The sequence below is a fragment of the Watersipora subatra genome, chromosome 1 (assembly GCF_963576615.1).
Source record: "Watersipora subatra chromosome 1, tzWatSuba1.1, whole genome shotgun sequence".
Classification (NCBI taxonomy): domain Eukaryota; kingdom Metazoa; phylum Bryozoa; class Gymnolaemata; order Cheilostomatida; family Watersiporidae; genus Watersipora; species Watersipora subatra.
The window spans coordinates 51275709-51295953 of NC_088708.1; the positions used below are offsets into that span (position 1 = coordinate 51275709).

The window sequence follows — 20245 nt, forward strand, 5'->3', positions numbered from 1 at the left end:
GTATGATTTACAATTTCCATGTACTTACCCTCAGTAGCGTGATCATAGCTTGACACTCCGGCATCTGTTGACAGGTGTCTCTCTATGCATTAATCCATGTAAATCCTACTCATCAACTAGGGCCATAATACTAGTTTAACTTCACAATCTAACTAAGTGGTTCTCATTATTTCAATAGGCTGTTTACTTTGAACTTCATATCTCCTAGTCAAGCACGAGAGCATTGCCGATCTCATTGTAATACTTTACAATGATGAAGCTCCGCCCACAAGTTTATGAAATAGCTCGACTGTGTCAAGAGCCAATAGATTAATAGAATTTAAAGCCATGTGGAGACATAGTACAATTGATATTTGTATCGGCGATCTAATGAACCATCCACTAGCATCAATAACTAGTGAAAACTTTTAGATAGCCTTTCTAAAGGGTTGCGTGTCTGATAGCGGTTAACAAGTCATCTCTCTGTTCACACCTCACTGGACCTTCAGCCACAAGAGAAATACAAATTACAAGCAGATCAAAACTTTCAGATTATTCTGAAAATTCTCATATAGGTTGTTTCTGTCTAGTAATCTGTACATTCATCGTCCACAATGGCTATACAATCACTCGCCACGCATTTACTTTGCTGTTGTGTTTATCGAGAATGAGCGCTGAAGCAGATGTAACTAGAAACTTGCTCAAGCACGCTATTCATACAACACTAGTATGTATTCCACAAAACCTCTCTAAATTGAGAAATGCTCATAAGGTGGAAAGCTCATAGCTCACTGATCAGCTTGCTCCTTAGGAACAGAAAATCAAAGTGGATTGAGTTGATTCTTACTAGCACACACCTATATTTTTAACAAGAGATTTGTTAAAACAAACAAAAAAAATTTGAAAATATGTTTACTGTTCAACTAAATTAACCACTATGTTTATCAACTACAGTTGACTGTGGAAATTTAGAACAAATTGTATGTTAATTGTTATATGTTAATTGTTCAGAATATAACATAGATATGTTAAAGATTCACATATAAAAATGTTAAAAATTTTGTAATTAAATAACGGCAACTCAAAAACTTGTATCAAATACATAATAAACGTTGTATTGAACAACCACTTGTGAAGATTGGATGATGTTCCCTGCTACCTGATTTTACAATAGATTGAAACACTAAACAGATGAGTTTTCTACATGAAAAAACTTCAAGGTTCCCTTTGAGATATAAAATACACTAGCTCTATTATCCATCATAATGTAGCAAAATAGCTATGCAATTTTAATGGCTGCCTACATTAAATTGAGGAAAATGTGCAAAATATCGAAGATTATTAAAAGTAGATGGCGGTTTTGGAGTTTAAAAAGAAGACATATTGCTAATTGACTGTAGCAGTGTTGCCTTGAAGAGCAAAAAGAAGACAATAACCAAGAGTACTGGTATTTGAATGTAAATAAAATATATAGAGATGACAACTCCCAATTATTCATAATTACATTCGAAGATCAGAGGATGGTTTCAGCTAACTGAATACGGCCTATACCGTATTTTACAATAAATTGAAACACCAAACAGACGACTTTTACAAACCTTTTGCATGACGAAACTCCAAAGGATTTCGTCAAGCAAGAGGTTTGTCCAAACTTTGCTTATCCGCGCAACATTCTTCAAGATAATGTTTTATCGTTAAATTTAAACAATCGTTGCTTGAAAAGCGCTTAAAAAGCTAGTAACTACTAAACACGCATGTGCCTTCTCTCAGTCACTTTTTTTACCAGTATTATATTTCTGTTCATAAAAGGTCATTAGTTGCTGTACATTAGATGTTATTTAATGGAATAACAGAAGTACGACAATATAATATAAGAAGTTGACGTTGGATAGCATATTAACTGCATATAAAATAGTATCAATACAAAATTTCACTTTGGCAAATCATGTGTCTAAAATGTTACACAGAACTAAGCTAATGGAGCTCACTCATTCTTATGTTATCTTGCACACGATCAGCAGTAAATAACACTAACACATTATGACCGTTAAGAGTCAAACATCAATAATTTGAAAACATGAAAACCCAACTGAAACTTCATTGTATGTCAAGCTACTATCAACACATGTAGCCGTGACTTAGCATTGGCAAATCTGAAACAGTCAAACCTTCTCTTATTATTGCTTTCACATGCAATGTAATGTGTGAAGCAAATCTTAGAAAGCTTGGAACATACTGGCCTCTGAATAACTATCAATTTATTTTCTGATAGCAATATTAAGAACACTTTGTCTCAGCCTGGTGCCACCATTTCCAACATTTGTCTCTCCTCATGCATGTGCCACATGTTTAAATTACTCCAAACTTTTTCCTTTAACTTCTCATCAATGTTTACAACTTTCTTATTCTAGTGGTACACCTATATATGACTTAGTCATATCTAGTCACCTAAAGTGCCCAAACCCATTAGAGTCTGCTGATTCTGTCAACTCTGCTTTCTTATTTGTCACTGTTTTCACTGCATGTAACATAACTGGTCCCACAACAATCTTACAGACCTACCATTCACTCTCATCATTCAATATACCAGTTGCACTTTTTAAGCTGATGTCATATTGAAATCTTTAGATATATAAGCTACCTAAATAAAGAGATTTTTGACATTGAATTTTAGCACTCATCTATGTTACCAAAGGATTTAAAACAATGTGAGAACATTGAAAATTTTATTAATTAACCAACATAAATATGAAAATGCTTAACGATCATAATAGTTTATAATAATCATGATAGGCTATATATAACCAACATATTTAATTATATATCATTCTACATGCAGATTGAAAAAAAAGAATCTTGAGTATACACAATTTTAAATTTGAACCAAGCTACAGACCGCAATATAAAGTATACACAGCATGAATATTCCTACACACAATAACAGTGTAGCTGAAACAACTAAAACAAGGTGATCCGTGACAAGATTTGCAAATGAAAAATGCTCCATGCTCACCTAGCTATGAGAGGTCACTAAAAGGTCACTGAATGAACTGGAGTAAACAGGTCTTTAACTATCTAAAGTTCTAAACTAAAACATGTTCAGTCAGTTTGTCAGCAACTTTGAAAAACCCATGATGTGCATATTCATGTGCAAATTTTATGTGCAGTCATAAAAAACAGTCTGAAAAGATTTGCTACTGCATACAGTTACATGCGTATTTATATAATTACTGAGCATTATTAATGCATTTTATTTGTTGTTTATTTGTTCATTTACATGTATGTATCAAATTATTCATAATAATATGTTTCAATATACGTACTTGTTTGATGCTCTCCTCTACAACAAAAAAACTGCAGAGAAGTCTACCAATAAGGCAAGAAGCAAAGATATTAAAACCCATCATAGAGTTAGTCATAGGTCCAGATCTTTGTTTCCCTTCATGAATGATGTTTTACAGTTTGTGATTTTATTTGTATACGCTTGTTTCTCTGCTCTGACGCAGTTTTTACAGCTTTATGATGATGGGTAATATTATATTAGGCCTATATGTGATGCATTTTAAAAGATATTGTTATCACAAGTTAGATCTTTTCACTAGTCATAATCATTAGTTAAGTGAGCCAGAAAATTAGTTAGTCTGATACTCGACTAAACCCAGATGTCTATACAGTCAATACAGCAATATGTCTAGTGCTTTGGTTTCAGTTACTCATGCAATACAATGCTTTGCTGTAGACAAAAGTACAGATTTAATTATCCCCGTTCTTGCACAAATTTTATAAAAAAAGGTTTCGTTTTATAAATTTGAAAACAAAAGAGCAAGCATAAACCTACACTAACAATTAACTTAGTCATAATAATAGTGAGTCTATGATCACCACAGAAGCAATCTCCTGTCTTTGTGAACTGTACTGGAAATTTAGCAAAATTGACAAGGTGTTCTCTTTTCAACTCGTTGCTCGTATAATTTAGCTCTCTTGCGCTTGAGGTAATAAACTTGCTGCTTCTAATAAAATAGATTGTATAGAGTATCCAAACCTTTTCATTTATTCTTCCTGAAAACAAAATAATATTGAAGATATGGTATGCAACTGAAATATTGAATGGCATTATGACAGGAGTGAACACATTTATGTACATTCCTTGATAAACTTAGGATAATATGTAATTTGCCCTATTTGGGGATTATCTCATCATTCCTTAGATTATGCACGAAATGTATTGTGCAGGGCAATAGATGCTTAATACATTTTAACACACGTTCTTTCTCGCAGACCCCTTTATTACATAGCAAATTAGAAGCTGTTAGACGCTCCCTGTCTAATGACAAATTTTAACACGGCTTACACCAAACATTAACACATGTTACCAAATAATATCACGTTATTAAACATTATCATATGTTACCAAACACCATCATATGTTACTAAACATTATCATGTTACTAAACATCATCATATGTTACTAAACATTATCATGTGTTACCAAACATCATATGTTACTAAACATTATCATATGTTACCAAACATCATCATATGTTACTAAACATTATCATATGTTTTTTTTTCTAAACATCATCATATGTTACCAAACATCATATGTTACTAAACATTATCATATGTTACCAAACATCATCATATGTTACTAAACATTATCACATGTTACTAAACATTATCATATGTTACCAAATATTATCATATGTTACTTAACATTATTAATATGTTACTAAACATTATCATATGTTACCAAATATTATCATATGTTACCGAACATTATAAAAAGCAGTTTATGATTAACACAGCTAATATAGCAGAGAGCATTTTTCTAACCTCATATGGAGCTAGCATTTCAGTGCTAAGAAATAATACAGAATTAGTCTATATTATATCACAGATAATCTAGTTAATATTAAAAAACTCAAACCTTTTTACATATCAACTGCAGAAGCTGCTGTTAACACAATAAATCTGTTTCTTTGACAAATAACCATTTTCTTGCTATGGAAGACAAACAAAATGGTTTTTACAGGAGCTCCAAAATCTGACCAAAGTTGGCCAAAGTTACCAATAATTATTTTCATTCCTTAATAACATTTGCCATTTAATAGACAAACAAGGTTAAATAAAATACATTATTTCATTATAAATTTATACATTGTTTACGCATTACTGATTAGTGATTAATAAGCACACTTGGAAAATCCACTTTAAATCTAATACGATCCACAAAAGTTACTATGTTCTCTCTGACTCGTCAACCATATGAACCGTTTTATGTACACGCAGAGCATTCCAGTGGGTCGTACATGACAAACCTGTGACTGGGATACTTTCATCTTACAGTTTACAAATACGTAGAACATCAGTCCCTGGAGAGTTGAGTGGTCAGTCAGACACTCTGTGATTATGGCATATTATGCGAATTCACAGGTCAATCTGGTTGTTAGACAGTAAATGCTACTGTTACTGTCGGTTCTGAAAAGCTTCCAGTTTCATACAACAGCTTACTAGAGCTCAAGATTGAGGATGAAAACTTAGAGCACCTACATTATCAGTTTATATAATTTCAAATAACATGACTTATTGCTTGTGCTACCAGATTCAACAAGAAAAGTAATGGAAAGAAAGATATAATTAATAAGAAATATCCTTACCTCCTCTTTAGGTTGAACAATCAGAAAGTAGAAGAAGCATCAAGTTTTATCAGTTGATGAATTTAGCAGCTTTTCACAATGAAATGCTATGCAAGATACAAAAGCATCACGGTATGAATAACGTGAAGTGCCACGCTAGGAGATTAAAAATACAATAAACAACTCTTGTCAGACAGCTGTTTACCACTGATGCCCAATTGCAATGACTTAACAATCACATTATATTACACCACTAGAATATGGTCTCTCATTGTATGCTGAATAAAGTTTTAGTGTCACAACTATGCTGACTGTATCATGTAGAATATAATTTTTTATAAAATGTTTTGTAATTTTTATAATTAAAACATTTTGTGGAGTATAAACAAAATGATATGTACTAATAACAATAATACTTATGTAAAACACTGCAAATATTAGTAGGTGATTTTTAGGATACTCTCTATATTAGCAGAAGAGTGAAGCTAATATATATAATGTTCTACTATGCTGATGTACTATTATGCATGCACATAATAATACATCTCTTTTTATTTAGAGTGATACACACCATGTCCCATCGAGTTTTTAACTCTCACCATGACAGCTAGATGTGCAGGTACCATTTAGCTGTTTCGCTCCATAACTATAACTCAATCTAGGAAAACAACAAAATTCCAGCTTGCTGAACAAAACATCACACTACCTATAAACAGATAATTTTAACAAATTTTGTTTTACTACAGCATTAAATGCAACAGAAGAGCATTTTCGTACCTCGCACGGCAATGCCACTCATTTGTAGAGCATGCGTGTTGAAGATACTCAAGAATGTTTTGGCATCTGACTGGCTAACATGGTGGTTGCCCTTATCAAGAGCGATAGTGTTCTATCAGCCACAGAAAACCATTTGTTATTTACTGCTAAATGATTTGGAACTACTAGTAATACACGGAGTATAACTGTGTACTAGTTCCATTATGTACCTTTACACTACCTACACGCTTTACCTTTTGTTATTTTAGCTGTATCTGTAGTAGTGACACTGTTACTAGCAGGAGAGCATCTTTCATTTACATATCACAGTAAAATAGTGTTTGAAATTTTCGTAAAATTTATTATTCATGTTTATAGCTATTTTGGAATTTAGTAAACCTAACACTCTTTGGTATTCATAGACCTGCATTACCTTTTCATACATTAGTTCAACTCACTTGATATTTCCTGATTTCTGTCTTCTCATTTTAGTTTTAGCATGTAATGAAAAAAATCAGTTTGTTGATGATTATCAGTGCCAATACAAAGTTATACATACATCAGCAAATGAAAGACTTTTATCTACTATCTTAATCAAAAGTACAACAATCTCTCAGAAAGTATAGATTAAATATAGCTCTATGATGGACCATTAACTGAGAACTGCCGTGTTGTTGTAAAAAACGGACGTAATGACATTAGAAAATCACTTCTATCATGCTTTAATCTAACAAATTCACATATAAATATACTCAACTGAACATAATCAAAATATAAAACAACTTCTAATTGCATTGAAGACAGCGAACTAGTTAAGCCGATGCTTAGAATATATGACAAAATAAATTATCGTGAGAGTCGTGTTCTCTGCTGCGTATGGCCATCTCATCACTGATCAGCTTAAGTTACATCTGCTCTATAGAAGTAGGTAAGTAAAAGATCATTGCCTAATGACTAACAACTATGTTGTCAGACTTCAGTTCACTCTCCTTTTGTCATAGCTTCGTGAACTATTTCAAGATTTTATCACAACCGACTGTATTGAACCATCTAATCAAAATACCCGACCGCTGCCACCAACCATCCAATCACTATCTGACTTAATAGCTTCATTCTCTGGGCCAATGAGTGAAACACCTTGCCTGGGTGGGTCCCTCAGATATCTACAAAGTAAACTTTGCATGGAAGATCAAAGCGTAAACCGAAAGCCACAAGCGAAGGTTTAAACACCTTGTTATCAGTCTTTATCTGCTGATTGTGAATCAAACAAAAGTTCTTACCGTACTTGAAGTATTCTCTGAACAACCACCAGAGTTTTCTATTCTTTATAAAAAGCACGATAAATCTATAAACCCCATCTTATACAAAGTAATAAATAAATAGACATCCATAAATAATGCTCGAAGGGTGACCAATTAGTAATTTAGTGTCAATGTTTACTAACAGGTCGGTGCAAACTCCTTCATGATGACAACTTATTACGATCAAAAACATGCGGAATTCAAATGTAATTTTATCAAGCACTAGTACCCTGACAGTTCAGTAAAACTGCACTAGTACCCTGACAGTCCGGTGAGAGTGTGTCATGTGAGAGACTGTCGTGTGTAACAACTCTCTGCACAATCATTCCAACGTGCAGCAAGGTGGTGGAGTGGTGCAGATGCTAGTGTGTCTCGTTGCTAAGACAAATGTCCAAGTTCAATTCCTGTGTAATGCAATATTTTCCGCCACATCCAACCATGGTGTTATTATAATAGATTCAATGCTCCTCCACCAAAGTTGATTGTAAAAATATACTCTCTAGATAAACAAGCATCCAGCACCACATGATTTTATACAGCTAGCTGACTGTTGAGCAATGAATGAAACAGCCCACTTTTTACAGGGATTCACAGCTCAAGAGGCTGTAAATCCCTTCAAATATTAACAACTTATTTCGAACTAAGATCAGTAGCCTTTCTCATTGCTGAGGAAACAAACTCATTTGACTTCAACCTGATGAGGTCATCTGAATGTCATACCGGACTTGAAATATAAACAATCCTGCTTGCTGACAGTGTTCATGTCACTTTTACAGATGAACAGGTTTCCTTGTTTTATTTTTCATCTAAAAGGCTGATTAACTTCTCTTGTGATGAAAAAAAGCTTGTTTCCCATGAGACTATTTTCATTATATATTGCTGTCTAAGCAGCATGGCGTATATAGTATTTGATATTGGCTGTTTGGGAGAAAACTTATTGTATATGTTTAGATATGGAGTCCGTCTGCACTACCACATAGTAAAGCGTATTACATTTGGGCATGCCCTCAACTAGGCCCTTTGTTAGTCACATCATGATTTTACAAAAGGATGTGTAGCATACCGACTAAAGTCCTAATTTCATAAATATATGTTATAGATTAGTTATTTACCGTAGTGCAGCAAAAGTTTGACTAACAATTACTTTTCTTTACTACAATTATTTTTGCTGAGCATTCTTTGATTTTAAAACTGGAACAGAAATATATATGAGATATTTATACTAAAAGGAACCCCTGCATTTCCATGACTTTTTTGTTCAAAAAATACTAAATTGGCTAATGCTAACGGCTCTACATCACTTGTTCCTATATATTCCAACACTATTAACTATCCAGTTTATTTCAATTGTTGTTATATCTTTAACCACTCATCTATATGCACACTCGATAGGAAATTCCAACTATTACTGCTCAGCTTGAGAAACATAGTTTGATTCTACAGCCACATCTAGTACACAAGTGTTCATTCTACAGCCACATCTGGTACACAAGTGTTCACTCTACAGCCACACCTGGTATACAAGTATTCATTCTACAGCCACATCTGGTACACAAGTATTCATTCTAAAGCCACATCTGGTACACCAGTATTCATTCTATAGCCACATCTGGTACACAAGTGTTCATTCTACAGCCAAAATTTGGTACACCAGTATTCATTCTACAGCCACATCTGGTACACAAGTGTTCATTCTATAGCCACATCTGGTACACAAGGATTTTTAAGGTATGACAACAAACAAGTATGAATTTGCAAATACTTAATAGAAAGAAAGGTGACTTTGTTTTAATTTTAAATGTTTTTAAAAGATAAATTTCTAATAACTAAACATAACTAAGCCCATTATTCTCTTCATCTGGTTTTCATAGAAACTGATCTGAAATCATTGAACACAGTAAACTGCTAATACTAATCAAGACGGGACAAAGGGCAGAATTTTTCTTAATTGTATGGCACTAAATAGTTATATTGCACCATGTTGCAGTAGCTGCAACATTTCTCTAAACATTCCAAAGAACAGCAGCATTATTTATAATCAGTTTTAATATGTCTAAATAGTACACCAGCAAGGAGTACAATTAGCATTGAAATAATTTAAAGCAATAGAAACCGTCAATTGTTGTACTAGTGTATATAAGCTATTATATAAAGAGCTGTGAAATGTATAGTTGGCAGCTATTGAACAAAACGTAAACAAAGAATTTAAAATTTTTTTTAAATTTAAATCAAAAATGAACGGACGCGGATGCTTATTTAAAATTTTCCAAGCATATTAATTAATTTTACGCAATTTTGAGAGAAATCAACATAAAGCAAGACAGATGTAGACTGTTAGTATTACAACATAAATGAGTTTAGATGACACATAACCCGTTGACAGTCAGAACCAACCTGTCAGCGACTGCTTTGATTTGCTCTACAGTGACAGCTAACAGTCTGTTTCTATGCTGTTGTTTCATCTCATCAGTGACACCACCAAGAAAGTGTCCGAGTCCACGAGAACCTGGAGCCACTGGACTGTCAACCTGCAAACAAGCCTTAAGGTCTGAAAAGAGAAGCAAAAATGATTTATGGATAATCGTCATGACAAAAGTGAGTTTCAAGAACGTATGAGACTTGCTGAGATGAACCTTTTGAAAGGTAGATACAATAGCCTCGTCAACATTCCTCTGATCAAACTCCCCTTTAGATATCCAGTCAGCAGATTTGTTCATTATTTCTATGGTTTTCAATGAATTTGGGTCCCTACAATGGTGAAAGACGAGAGCTCAAGGAAGCTCCACCCTGATACAGCAAATAGGAAGGCAATGTTAGATCGGTATGGAAAAAAAGAACAAGCAATACCCTACTGAATAGTGATAGCATAATGGTCAGTGATATCAACTGCCAGCAAAGGTTACATCCAATGAGGAAATACTCACATCGGATCCTAAAGACATCATCTATCTGCCTATTTGGTACTTAGCCATGTCTCCTCTCTAACATTCCATAAGATAATAAATTAGAGCCATCAACAACAAAGCTTTAATTTGGAATGAGTGAACTCCTGTTTTATGAACAAAACAAAAACATAGATTCCTTGGTTGATGTTAGGACTAACACATAAGAATATTAGTTTATTTATATCGTATCAACATGGATTTACCAAACGAAGCCATGGATCCAACCATCACATACAGAACAATATATGCCAGCCAGTTTACTAAGCACTGTGATACCGTAACACTTAGGAACAATAACCTATGGTACAATCTGCCCGGTTGTATTTACATCTAGGTTGTGGAGCTACATAACACAAACTCACCGGTATGAGTAGAATGACATATGACCAGCTGATCCACCAGTGGCACCGCCCCCATAAGCTCCGCCCTTCTCTCTAATTTCCCTATGTAGGTACTTGTTATTCAACAAAGCAGCCATCACTCTTACTCTAAACAACACAACAGAGCAGCACTGTAGATTCTTTCAAAACCCACCAGGAAATTAAAGGGTAATATACGATAGCTTGTAGCGAATTTGCACTACAAAATCAGCTTACAAACTAAGTTGAAGGATAAGATATGTCAATAGCAATCCTAAAGTACAAAATTCCAATGACGTAATGAGAATGAGGAAAGATTAAAATAAAGATGTCGTGATGCCATCAAACATACGACGGGGAGTAAAATACAAAGGTGAAGCGTATAGGGCTTTCTGTTATATAGAGCCTGTTCTGACAAAGCAGTGTGGTGAGTATGAGATTAGCAACGAGTGTATGTCAGATTATGAGCAGAGGTTTGAAGGAACCACTGTTAGCCTGATACAGTAATTATTTCTATAACGTTGCTGTGAAAGTGCATCTACCATCGTAAATATAAGCCATTTTTATATATGTAGGCTACTTCGAAGTAAAACGCCTATGTTAAAAAGAGAACTACTACTAGCCTGAGACCGTTATTGATTATTGCTACAGCGTTGCTTTCAAAATTTTAACGAAAAAAGTGAAAAGTTTTAGAATTGGACAACGAGAGAATTAACTGTTATCGATATAAATGATTCATTATTAATACGATTTTGTGGACACTTCTCTACTGATCAGGTGATATTATGGGCTCGTAAAGATCAAATAACGTCAAAGTGGTGGTCAAATAGAGGTGATGGTCAATTGGAGGTGGCGTTCAAATAAAGGTGACATTTAATTAGAGGTTTTACGATATGTTAGTATGTAGTTTGTGTATGTCTACGGTATGCTAGTCTCTAGTTTGTAAGTGTCTAAGATATGCTAATCTATAGTTTATATGTGTCTAAGGAATATATATGTTTATAAGGTATGTTAGCCTATATATTGTACATGGCTAAGAAATGTTAGCCTATATATTGTATATGTGTAAGGAATGTTAGTCTATAGTTTGTGTATGGCGAAGGTATCCTAGCCTACAGGGTAGGATTGAGATATGAGCAATAAATGTCAAAGACAGTAACATAAACATTACACAAAGACCACCACCATTGATTTCCGTAGTCATCGCGGATGACGTAAACTCAAGTCAGCATCCCGACAGCTTACTCATACTAAATCAAACAATATCAGAAAGGTAACTTACGCTGCAAAGTCAGGATGCAGGAACCCTACTGTAGGCACAGAGATGGAAGAATAATTAACACTAAAATCCATGGGGAAGTGAGTCTTGCACACCAATGGCCTAGGATCAGCATGCTCTGTGTGTATGTGAGCGGGGGCGCCCTCAACGGTCCCGGGTAATTCGGTAAGGAACTTATGCAGACTGTCTTTTGCTTTATCCATAGTTGCCATCTCGGTATTAAGGGAGCACCTTGGTAAATAAAGGTGAATCAAGCATGATAATTAACCATGAATAAAAGTTTACCTTATTAAAGCTAATAAGAAAGACTTGCCTTGACTCTAATGGGAATACAGTCATACCTCGACATATGAGTGCCTTGACAAACGAGTGCCCCAAAATACGAAAAGTTTGAAATATAAGCAAAATTTTGAGCAAGTTTTTGTCTTGAGATACGAGACAAATTGGAAATAGGAGCATACGAGACACTGCTTATGGAAACAGCATCGCTCTGTATTGCTGGTCTAATCAGTTTGCATTTGTTAAAGGTTTCTGTGTGTGTTAAATCAATAATAGGTCCAAAGCAAGCTAGTCCAATGTAGGATAGTGAGAAGCAATAGCATATGATGTCAATCAATATTAAACAAGATTTAATAGAAAAATATGAGAGTGATGTATAAGTGGCTGACCTGGCCAATATGAGAGGAGCACCTTCACAATATGTACCATCATCAAGCACAAGGATGCTACAATTAGGTATCAAGCTTTCCAAAGAACCAACCATTCTTTTCAAATGGCGCAGTGTTATTTATGGAAAGGTTTCTTATAGTATGGATAAAGGGCAAACAGTTAGCCGGGGATAGCGTGACCGAAACAATCATGACCAGACTTTGTGACGACACTTGTGTGCGTCATTATTTGTTATGTTTTAAAGGGAAAATAAAAGCAAACATAGGTTTCTCTTAAAATGGCAGGCTAAATGTGAAGAGGAAACCAAGGAGAAAAGAGCTGAGCCAAAACAAAAATTAAAAAGATGAAAAGGAAAAAATTATAATCACGCTTACTGCAAAATTATTGTTAAGTGTGCGCATAGGAAGCCATATATATTTACTGTAAAACCTCTATTTGAACGCCATAGCCTTCTATTTTTCAACCCTCCCCCTGTATCGGCGTTTTATTAGAAGTGACATTCAAATAGAGGGTGGCATTGTATTTTTTTTCAAATAGCTCATCAGATTTTTGGAAGGCTAAATCTAACTATTTTACGGGTGAATCGAATGTCGCCTATATTTTGCATTCTTCTTCGGGTAGAGTGATATTAATCCTTTTGTAAGCAATAAATCTTCTAACCTATCTCCAACTTGTCGTAGATCTTGAATAAATATGCATTGGGATGCTGACAAATTTTTTACCAGTTGATGTCTATTGCTTGCAATTAACCTATGATGATCTTATAGCCTGCGTTGCAATTTGCTGGAGCTTTCAATCTTTTATTTCATACTAATGTAAATCTAAAGGCATATTTTTATTTTATAACTATATTTAACAAGTTGCATTAAAACCCATTGCAGTCATTGATATGTTTGCTACAGTTTGCAGCAAAAACTGTCTTTATAAACTGGCTGTTTGCAATAAAACAGGAGTTACGAGTGTCGATCCATTGTAAGCTGAGTTCAGATTACCGCAATCATGCTATCATTTAATATGCTATAAATTTGCAAATTTATAAGTTATACAATAATTATAATTCAAATGCTAGAAAAAAATTCGAAAACCAGTGACATTAACGAACCATATTTATAATACATACAAAACAAAAATTAACACTTTTAAAACAAAATATTTGGATTGTTTGCTAATCCAGTTGCATTCATTTGGAACCCTTTTATCTTCTTCTGGCCGTTTAATACCTTCCAGTGTCTGCTGACCTTAATTTTTCTTCACTCCTGAACTAGTTGATATTAGCATACAAGCTATTTTTTAGCAGAGCAAAACTTATTTGCTAAAATGCCATTTGTAAAATTTTTCACAAAAATAATGATAAACCTTTAGCCGCATGCGCACTAAGCCCAACTTAGTAGAATAATCAAAATAGTAGTATAGATTCTTATAGATAATTGTAAAACGTTTTTCACCATACGTCAAAGTATCAAGACCGCATTAAACAAGGAACTACTACTAACCTGATACAGTTATTAATTATTTTTATTGCGTTGCTTTCAAAGTTTTAAAGAGAAACCCTTAAGCCTTAGAGTTTCGTATCAAGCCTTACGGGCTTCGATACGAACAGCAACCACAAAAGAATTAATTGTTAATTATGTAACCAAAGTCATTGTTAGCACGATGTTGTGGACACTTTTCTACTGATCACTTTCTATTATGAGTTCATAAAGATCAAAGAATGCCAAAGTGGCGGTTAAATAGAGGTGGTGTTCAATTAAAGGTAGCATTAGATAGAGGTTTTATGGTAAAATAAATTTAATTTCTATCCTGGCACCTCCGCAAACACCTCAGTTAGCCGCTACTGTCTGTCTGAAAAGTTAGAACTCCTTACACTACTGCAGGGGCAGATCTAGGAAAAAAGTGTGTGGTCCAAAATTTGTGTAATATATTAAGGGTGGGAGGGAGTGCGTGAGACCACCCCTTTGCCTGGCCCCGCGCTAGCGGAACTTTTTGAAATTTAAGCATCTTAGAATGAAGGAGAGGTGTGTTTGAGCCCAAAAAAGTGTAATCGCTTGTTTGCAGCAAACAGCAAGTTTAGAGGTACAAATTGGCATTAGATATGATTAATTAAATTGGTGTTTTATAAAGTTTATTATACTATGTATATCAAGATTACATGCAAATAGAAAGTTAACAAACAATTGTGCAATAAAATAAAATCAAGCCAAAATCAATCACAAAACCTCAACAGCCATTTGGTTTGGCTTTGCAGAAATATGCCATAATTTCTGCAAACTACCATAAAAAATGTTTTGTAGTATTAGCTACACAACGATGCTCTTATAAGACAGACATGGTAGGGCATACTTTTTGAAATGTTTGTTTTGTTGTTGAAAGAAATGATCCAAAGTTCGTTTTTGGCATTTCTTCTGAGACATTTTGCTTTTAAAATTGCTTGTAGTACTTCTTTCAAAAAAGTTGTAGCTCAATTGGGAATGTCTATTGAGACCACCCTCATTTGTTTATAATCTAAACAAATTCAGGTCAAGGTTATTAAACCATAACTTTCACATACAACTTTTATTGTATTTACTAGGTAAAACAGACACGCTGATTCCGATTTTGTACTCAAAATAAAGATTAGTCCACTAACTTTCAGACTAATGAAGGCTTTTTTACAGCGTTTTAATATCGGTCTCAAAAACAACACGATCGGCACAACAAGCTCCGCCCATAAATACGTGATGTAATCTAGCTTTTTAGGAACAGAAGTTACATAAGGATGTTTATACCGAATTAGAATAATAGAGATGGGTGTTTTGAAATCCATTAATATCTAAATTCAGCCTTAAAAATAATCTCAGTTTTTTCTGAAAGGTAGATAAGCTATTTAACATTGCATATTTAAAAAAGCCCGATAACAACGCTAGCTTGTGATGAAACCACGCTTTTTGAGCTCATTTTTTTCGGTAGTCAGCTTATTTAAACATCATGTAACAAGCTACGAGCAATTTTAAATAGTTTATACACCTTTCATAAAAGACTGAGATTATTTTACAGGCTGGATTTAGATAATAATGGGTTTTAAGACACCCATCTCTATTATTCTAAATCGGACTAAACATTCCTAACTTCCGTTCCTGAAAAAGCTAGGTTTCGTCACATATTTATGGGCAGAGCTTGTAATGCCGATTGTGTTGTTTTCGAAACAGATATTGAAACGCTTTAAAAAAGCCTAAATAACTTTGAAGGTTAGTGGACCAATCTTTATTTTGAGTACAAAATCGGAATCAGGGTGGCTGAATTACCTAGTAAATACGATAAAAGTTGTACGTGACAGTTATGGTTTAAAACGTGATCGTTATAATGAGCCCTACTAGGCCAGTTTTGTTCATTTCCTCCCAATGCAAGTTCTCAGTGGAATGAGATGTACTTCACTCAATTCTTGATGGATTTTAAATCTTTTTTTTGCCATATTTAGGGTGGTGCATTTGCACCATATGCAGGACAGAAGATCCGCCCCTGTACTGTACATGAAAATGTGAGATTTTATTGCAGATCATAATCACTAGATAGGCATGTTACTTTGTGAGCGCATGTGGCAGGTTAGGAGAATCGAAAAAATGTTTTCCATTGTAATATGTTGTTTTAATGTGTTTTTCAGAGGATGAGAACTGTATTGAGGATTAATTTGCATTTAGTTACTTTATGTAGGAATAAATTGCTTTGAGATACAAATAAATTTATATACGAGTCTCGGAAAGCATTTAGCTTATATGTCGAGGTATGACTGGTTGGTTACGAAGTATGTACTATGCATAAGTGAATTACCTTATACAGGACTTATCGAGAACATGCCTAGCTATGTCCTTAAGATATCCAACCACCGGCTGCTGGTTGTCATACTCAGTGAGAGACTTGAGAAAGGATACTTGAGTCATGCCACCCATAACCTATAACAATAACCAACAAGAAATGCACACAAGCCATGCCTGAGTAGTAAGCACACTTGAATGATAAGATAACCCAACAAAGTCTGTCCTGCATAGTGTAGTCATCGCTTACGCTATTAGCTCCTTCCCTCTCTTATTTACTGGGTTTCCATGCTTCGAATGGGTTCGGAGTTTCTTCCACTCCGAATCATAGGAATGGTAAAATCTGAACAAAGTCAACACCATTTTGCTAAATTTGCGCAAAGGCATTCGCAGTGAGACTACTATTCGACATCACGATAACGCTCAATGCAGATGGATTTAAATCGGTACTCAGTGTGGCTCTCCCCAGTAGAGATAAAAACAATTCAGCGCATTTAATCACACTGCCATGTGAATATATTCTAACTATTATTGCCAACGATAGACTGCTCATACGACAATGATGAGGTAATTACCTTTTTATTTTATTACCATATTCATTAAATAACTGAACCTACCATTTGTACAGACTCTCACTGCACTGGTGCCAACCTCTTCCTAGGCTTAACTCCTCTAGCATAGAAAAAGTTTTTTACTAAAAGTGATTGTCGTTCATGCGACCTTTGAATTAATAACTTTATAGCAAGTGGCAACAATTCTGTTACTGTTTTGTAACATACAGGGATATAAATATTATTAATAATAAAGAAAATTCTGATCAGGTCTTCTGGCTGAGTTAGTGCAACAAATGCACGAAACCTAAATTGAAAAGTGGCTGTGACCCAAAAGCGAGTTTACTTTAACTAGTTCTGTTTTGAGGAGTACAACGCTGGTCTTGGAAAAATCGGTAAAGTGCAACTCCGAATCATTAAAACAGCAGTGTTCGAATTCGTCGGCAGAGGGCAACTCCGAATCCACTCAAAGAATGGAAACCCAGTGATAGAGCAACATCTAACATCAGCATCTAACACCATACTTTAGCAGGATATAAAGTGTAGAGGGTAATATAATTGACAGTGAGAAAAACATTTCATTTCACTACGCCAAAATAGAACGACACTCGTCTAAACTAAACTCAAGCCGGGAAAACATCTTCTTAAATGAATTGACAACGAATTGACATGAATTGACAAAGTTGAACACACCTATTAATGAAATGTAGTTGCCAAACAATCCTATCGCGGGAGTTACCTTCCTTGTCAGTTTTGCATACTAACTATGTGTTTATGTCATATTTTAAAATATTTGCAAGTCCCAGATTTATGACATCAAGTCAAATACTAGTGTAGTCAGACCTTGCATGGTAATAATTACAAACACTTTAAAGGTTGATTTGAAACAAAATTCACATTACGGTTATTTGGTGTCATAAGGTTCACCGTGTTTTACTCTGCTTTGTTGCAGGTTCAAAATATGTATAAATGTGATTATAAGCTCTTAAAAGCTCCAAAACGAACAGTTAATCACAGCCATCATCAAAACAACCCTTATTTTAATGACGTATTCAACTCGACTTGATTATTGTTTTGACACGTGATGTTATCACATGAAATAAAAGGCCAATAAAAGGCTTAATATAAAACGCCTTGTAGCACTAGTTTATGACAAACACTTTGGGTTCTACCAAAAGCCCTCACCAAATATACATGCCCGCTATTTTACAGTTTCGGTTAGTTACAGTTAACTTGAACTGAAACGAACATAATTTGATCATGTGACCCATATTTCTCGCCATATGGCGCGAACAATTTCTGGAGCAGTTTTCGACTATCACAGGCGACCAACAAGCTTCTCAAGTTTATCAGAGGATGATATGCACCTCTTTGAGCTAAGGTTAAAAAATTAAACTGATCTTTAGGCTAGGTTTTGAGATATCAGAGCTCAAAATAACAGCTTTACAATGATAATGAAACAAACGCGTAAGAACAATATACATGGTTTTATTGAATGAGTGAAGTTTATTTGTGCAAATATTTCGACAAATGAGGTTACATGAAAGTGTAAACAGAAGCGCATCGTGTTCAACTACGACACATTTGAGCCATTTCGAGAGGGATTCCAACCCATGGCCGTCTTCGTGATGGCTACGATAAACTTCATTTTTGAGGTTTTAAGCGCTTGTAATCACATTTCCACATATTTTGTACATACAACACAGCAGAGTACGACCTGGTGAACTTTTTGATACCAAATAACTGTAATGTAAATTTTGTTTCAAGTCAACCTTTAACATTACAGTTTCTGATAAGCACAATCTACAAACTCTTACAACTGATCAATTGTACAGGTGATACAAATCCTGAATAGTCAGTGTTTAGCTTCATTGAGTCACTACTTGCATGTAATTCAATTCTTTAACTTGAAAGATAGCAGCTAGTAAACAATTCGACAAACTTTACATGTATCACAGACATGCAGATCACAGACATGCAGGCTATGCCCTTTCGATGCCATAGACGCACAAATGCGTTTTCTATGGTCGAGTGCCGTAGACGCATAATTGCGACTTTCCCAGCAATTGCATAGTAACTTCATTTTATTATTCGTTGACAACATAACCCACTGTCTTTAGGACTTTCATGATATTGACAACGCTGGCCGAAGATGTCTCTATAAAATTAGCCTGAAATAACGAAGCAATTTTAAACTTTTGTTTTGAGATTTACTAACCTAAAAGCGAACAATTTTTGTGTAAGTTTTGCTAAGAACCACGCGAGTCAGAAAACAGGTGATTACTCATGACGATGACATAATAGCCAATTCAGATTTAGATTTTTGTGATTATACAGATAATTAAAGTAGGAGCAGTGACTCTGATAGTGGTGAAAGTAATAGTTTTGTTAGAGTAAGGGAATATTGTGGAAGATCGTCTTAGTTTCCTGGCGATCGCTTCACATAGCTTTATCATCGCACAAAGTATAGATACATTGAATTTTTTGCATAGCAGTGTTAGTTAAAATGTTGGCAAAATAAAATATGTTACAAAAATGATCTAGATAGAGTTTGAAATTGAAAAAATATTGTATACATATCATGAAGCAATATCGGCAATTTTCGGTAAAACGGCTGGCACTCGGCCGATAGCTAAATTTGTACATGGATGGCACTGAAAAGGTTAACAACTAGATCATTTGTGCAGCAGACTCCAATATTGCTCCAACATCAGGAAATATTCAGGACATATTGGACATCAATAAGTCAATAGACTTATAGATCTGCTAAGACCCCAATTGGTGTTTCCTGCTATAAACTGTGAGTAACGTACCTCACGAAGTCTATTAACCTCACTGAGGCTGCTGGCTGAGTGAGTCATGGCGTACTGGTGTCCACGATGAGAGATCGAACTAACCATGCTGGCAGCATCCATCTTTAGCAGCATGCTGAGTCTTTCCATGTCCTCCAAGTGTAAACTATAAGAAATTGAGTAGTTGAAT

The 20245-nt window shown here is 34.7% G+C and overlaps 3 protein-coding genes across 4 annotated transcripts in view; 1 reads left to right on the forward strand and 2 right to left on the reverse strand.

Moving 5' to 3' along the window:
- Nucleotides 1-174, reverse strand: part of LOC137405647 (zinc metalloproteinase-disintegrin-like protein F1) — a 39790-nt gene extending 39616 nt beyond the window's left edge. For both annotated transcript variants that reach the window (XM_068091987.1, XM_068091978.1), the window contains exon 1: nt 29-174. The gene's annotated coding sequence lies outside the window, so the exon portion shown is untranslated. The remainder of the gene's footprint in view (nt 1-28) is intronic.
- LOC137410522 (lanosterol synthase-like) overlaps nt 1-20245 on the forward strand; it is a 294280-nt gene that overhangs the window by 93361 nt on the left and 180674 nt on the right. The gene's annotated exons all lie outside the window — the stretch shown is intronic.
- The window catches only part of LOC137392967 (presequence protease, mitochondrial-like), a 45305-nt gene continuing 31987 nt past the window's right edge, over nt 6928-20245 (reverse strand). The window contains exons 18-24 of the mRNA XM_068079345.1: nt 20077-20221; nt 16729-16850; nt 12259-12486; nt 10980-11105; nt 10306-10420; nt 10067-10200; nt 6928-7534 (exon numbers count right to left, since the gene is read on the reverse strand). Coding sequence (XP_067935446.1) covers nt 7426-7534; nt 10067-10200; nt 10306-10420; nt 10980-11105; nt 12259-12486; nt 16729-16850; nt 20077-20221 — 979 coding nt within the window. The 3' untranslated portion in view covers nt 6928-7425. The remainder of the gene's footprint in view (nt 7535-10066; nt 10201-10305; nt 10421-10979; nt 11106-12258; nt 12487-16728; nt 16851-20076; nt 20222-20245) is intronic.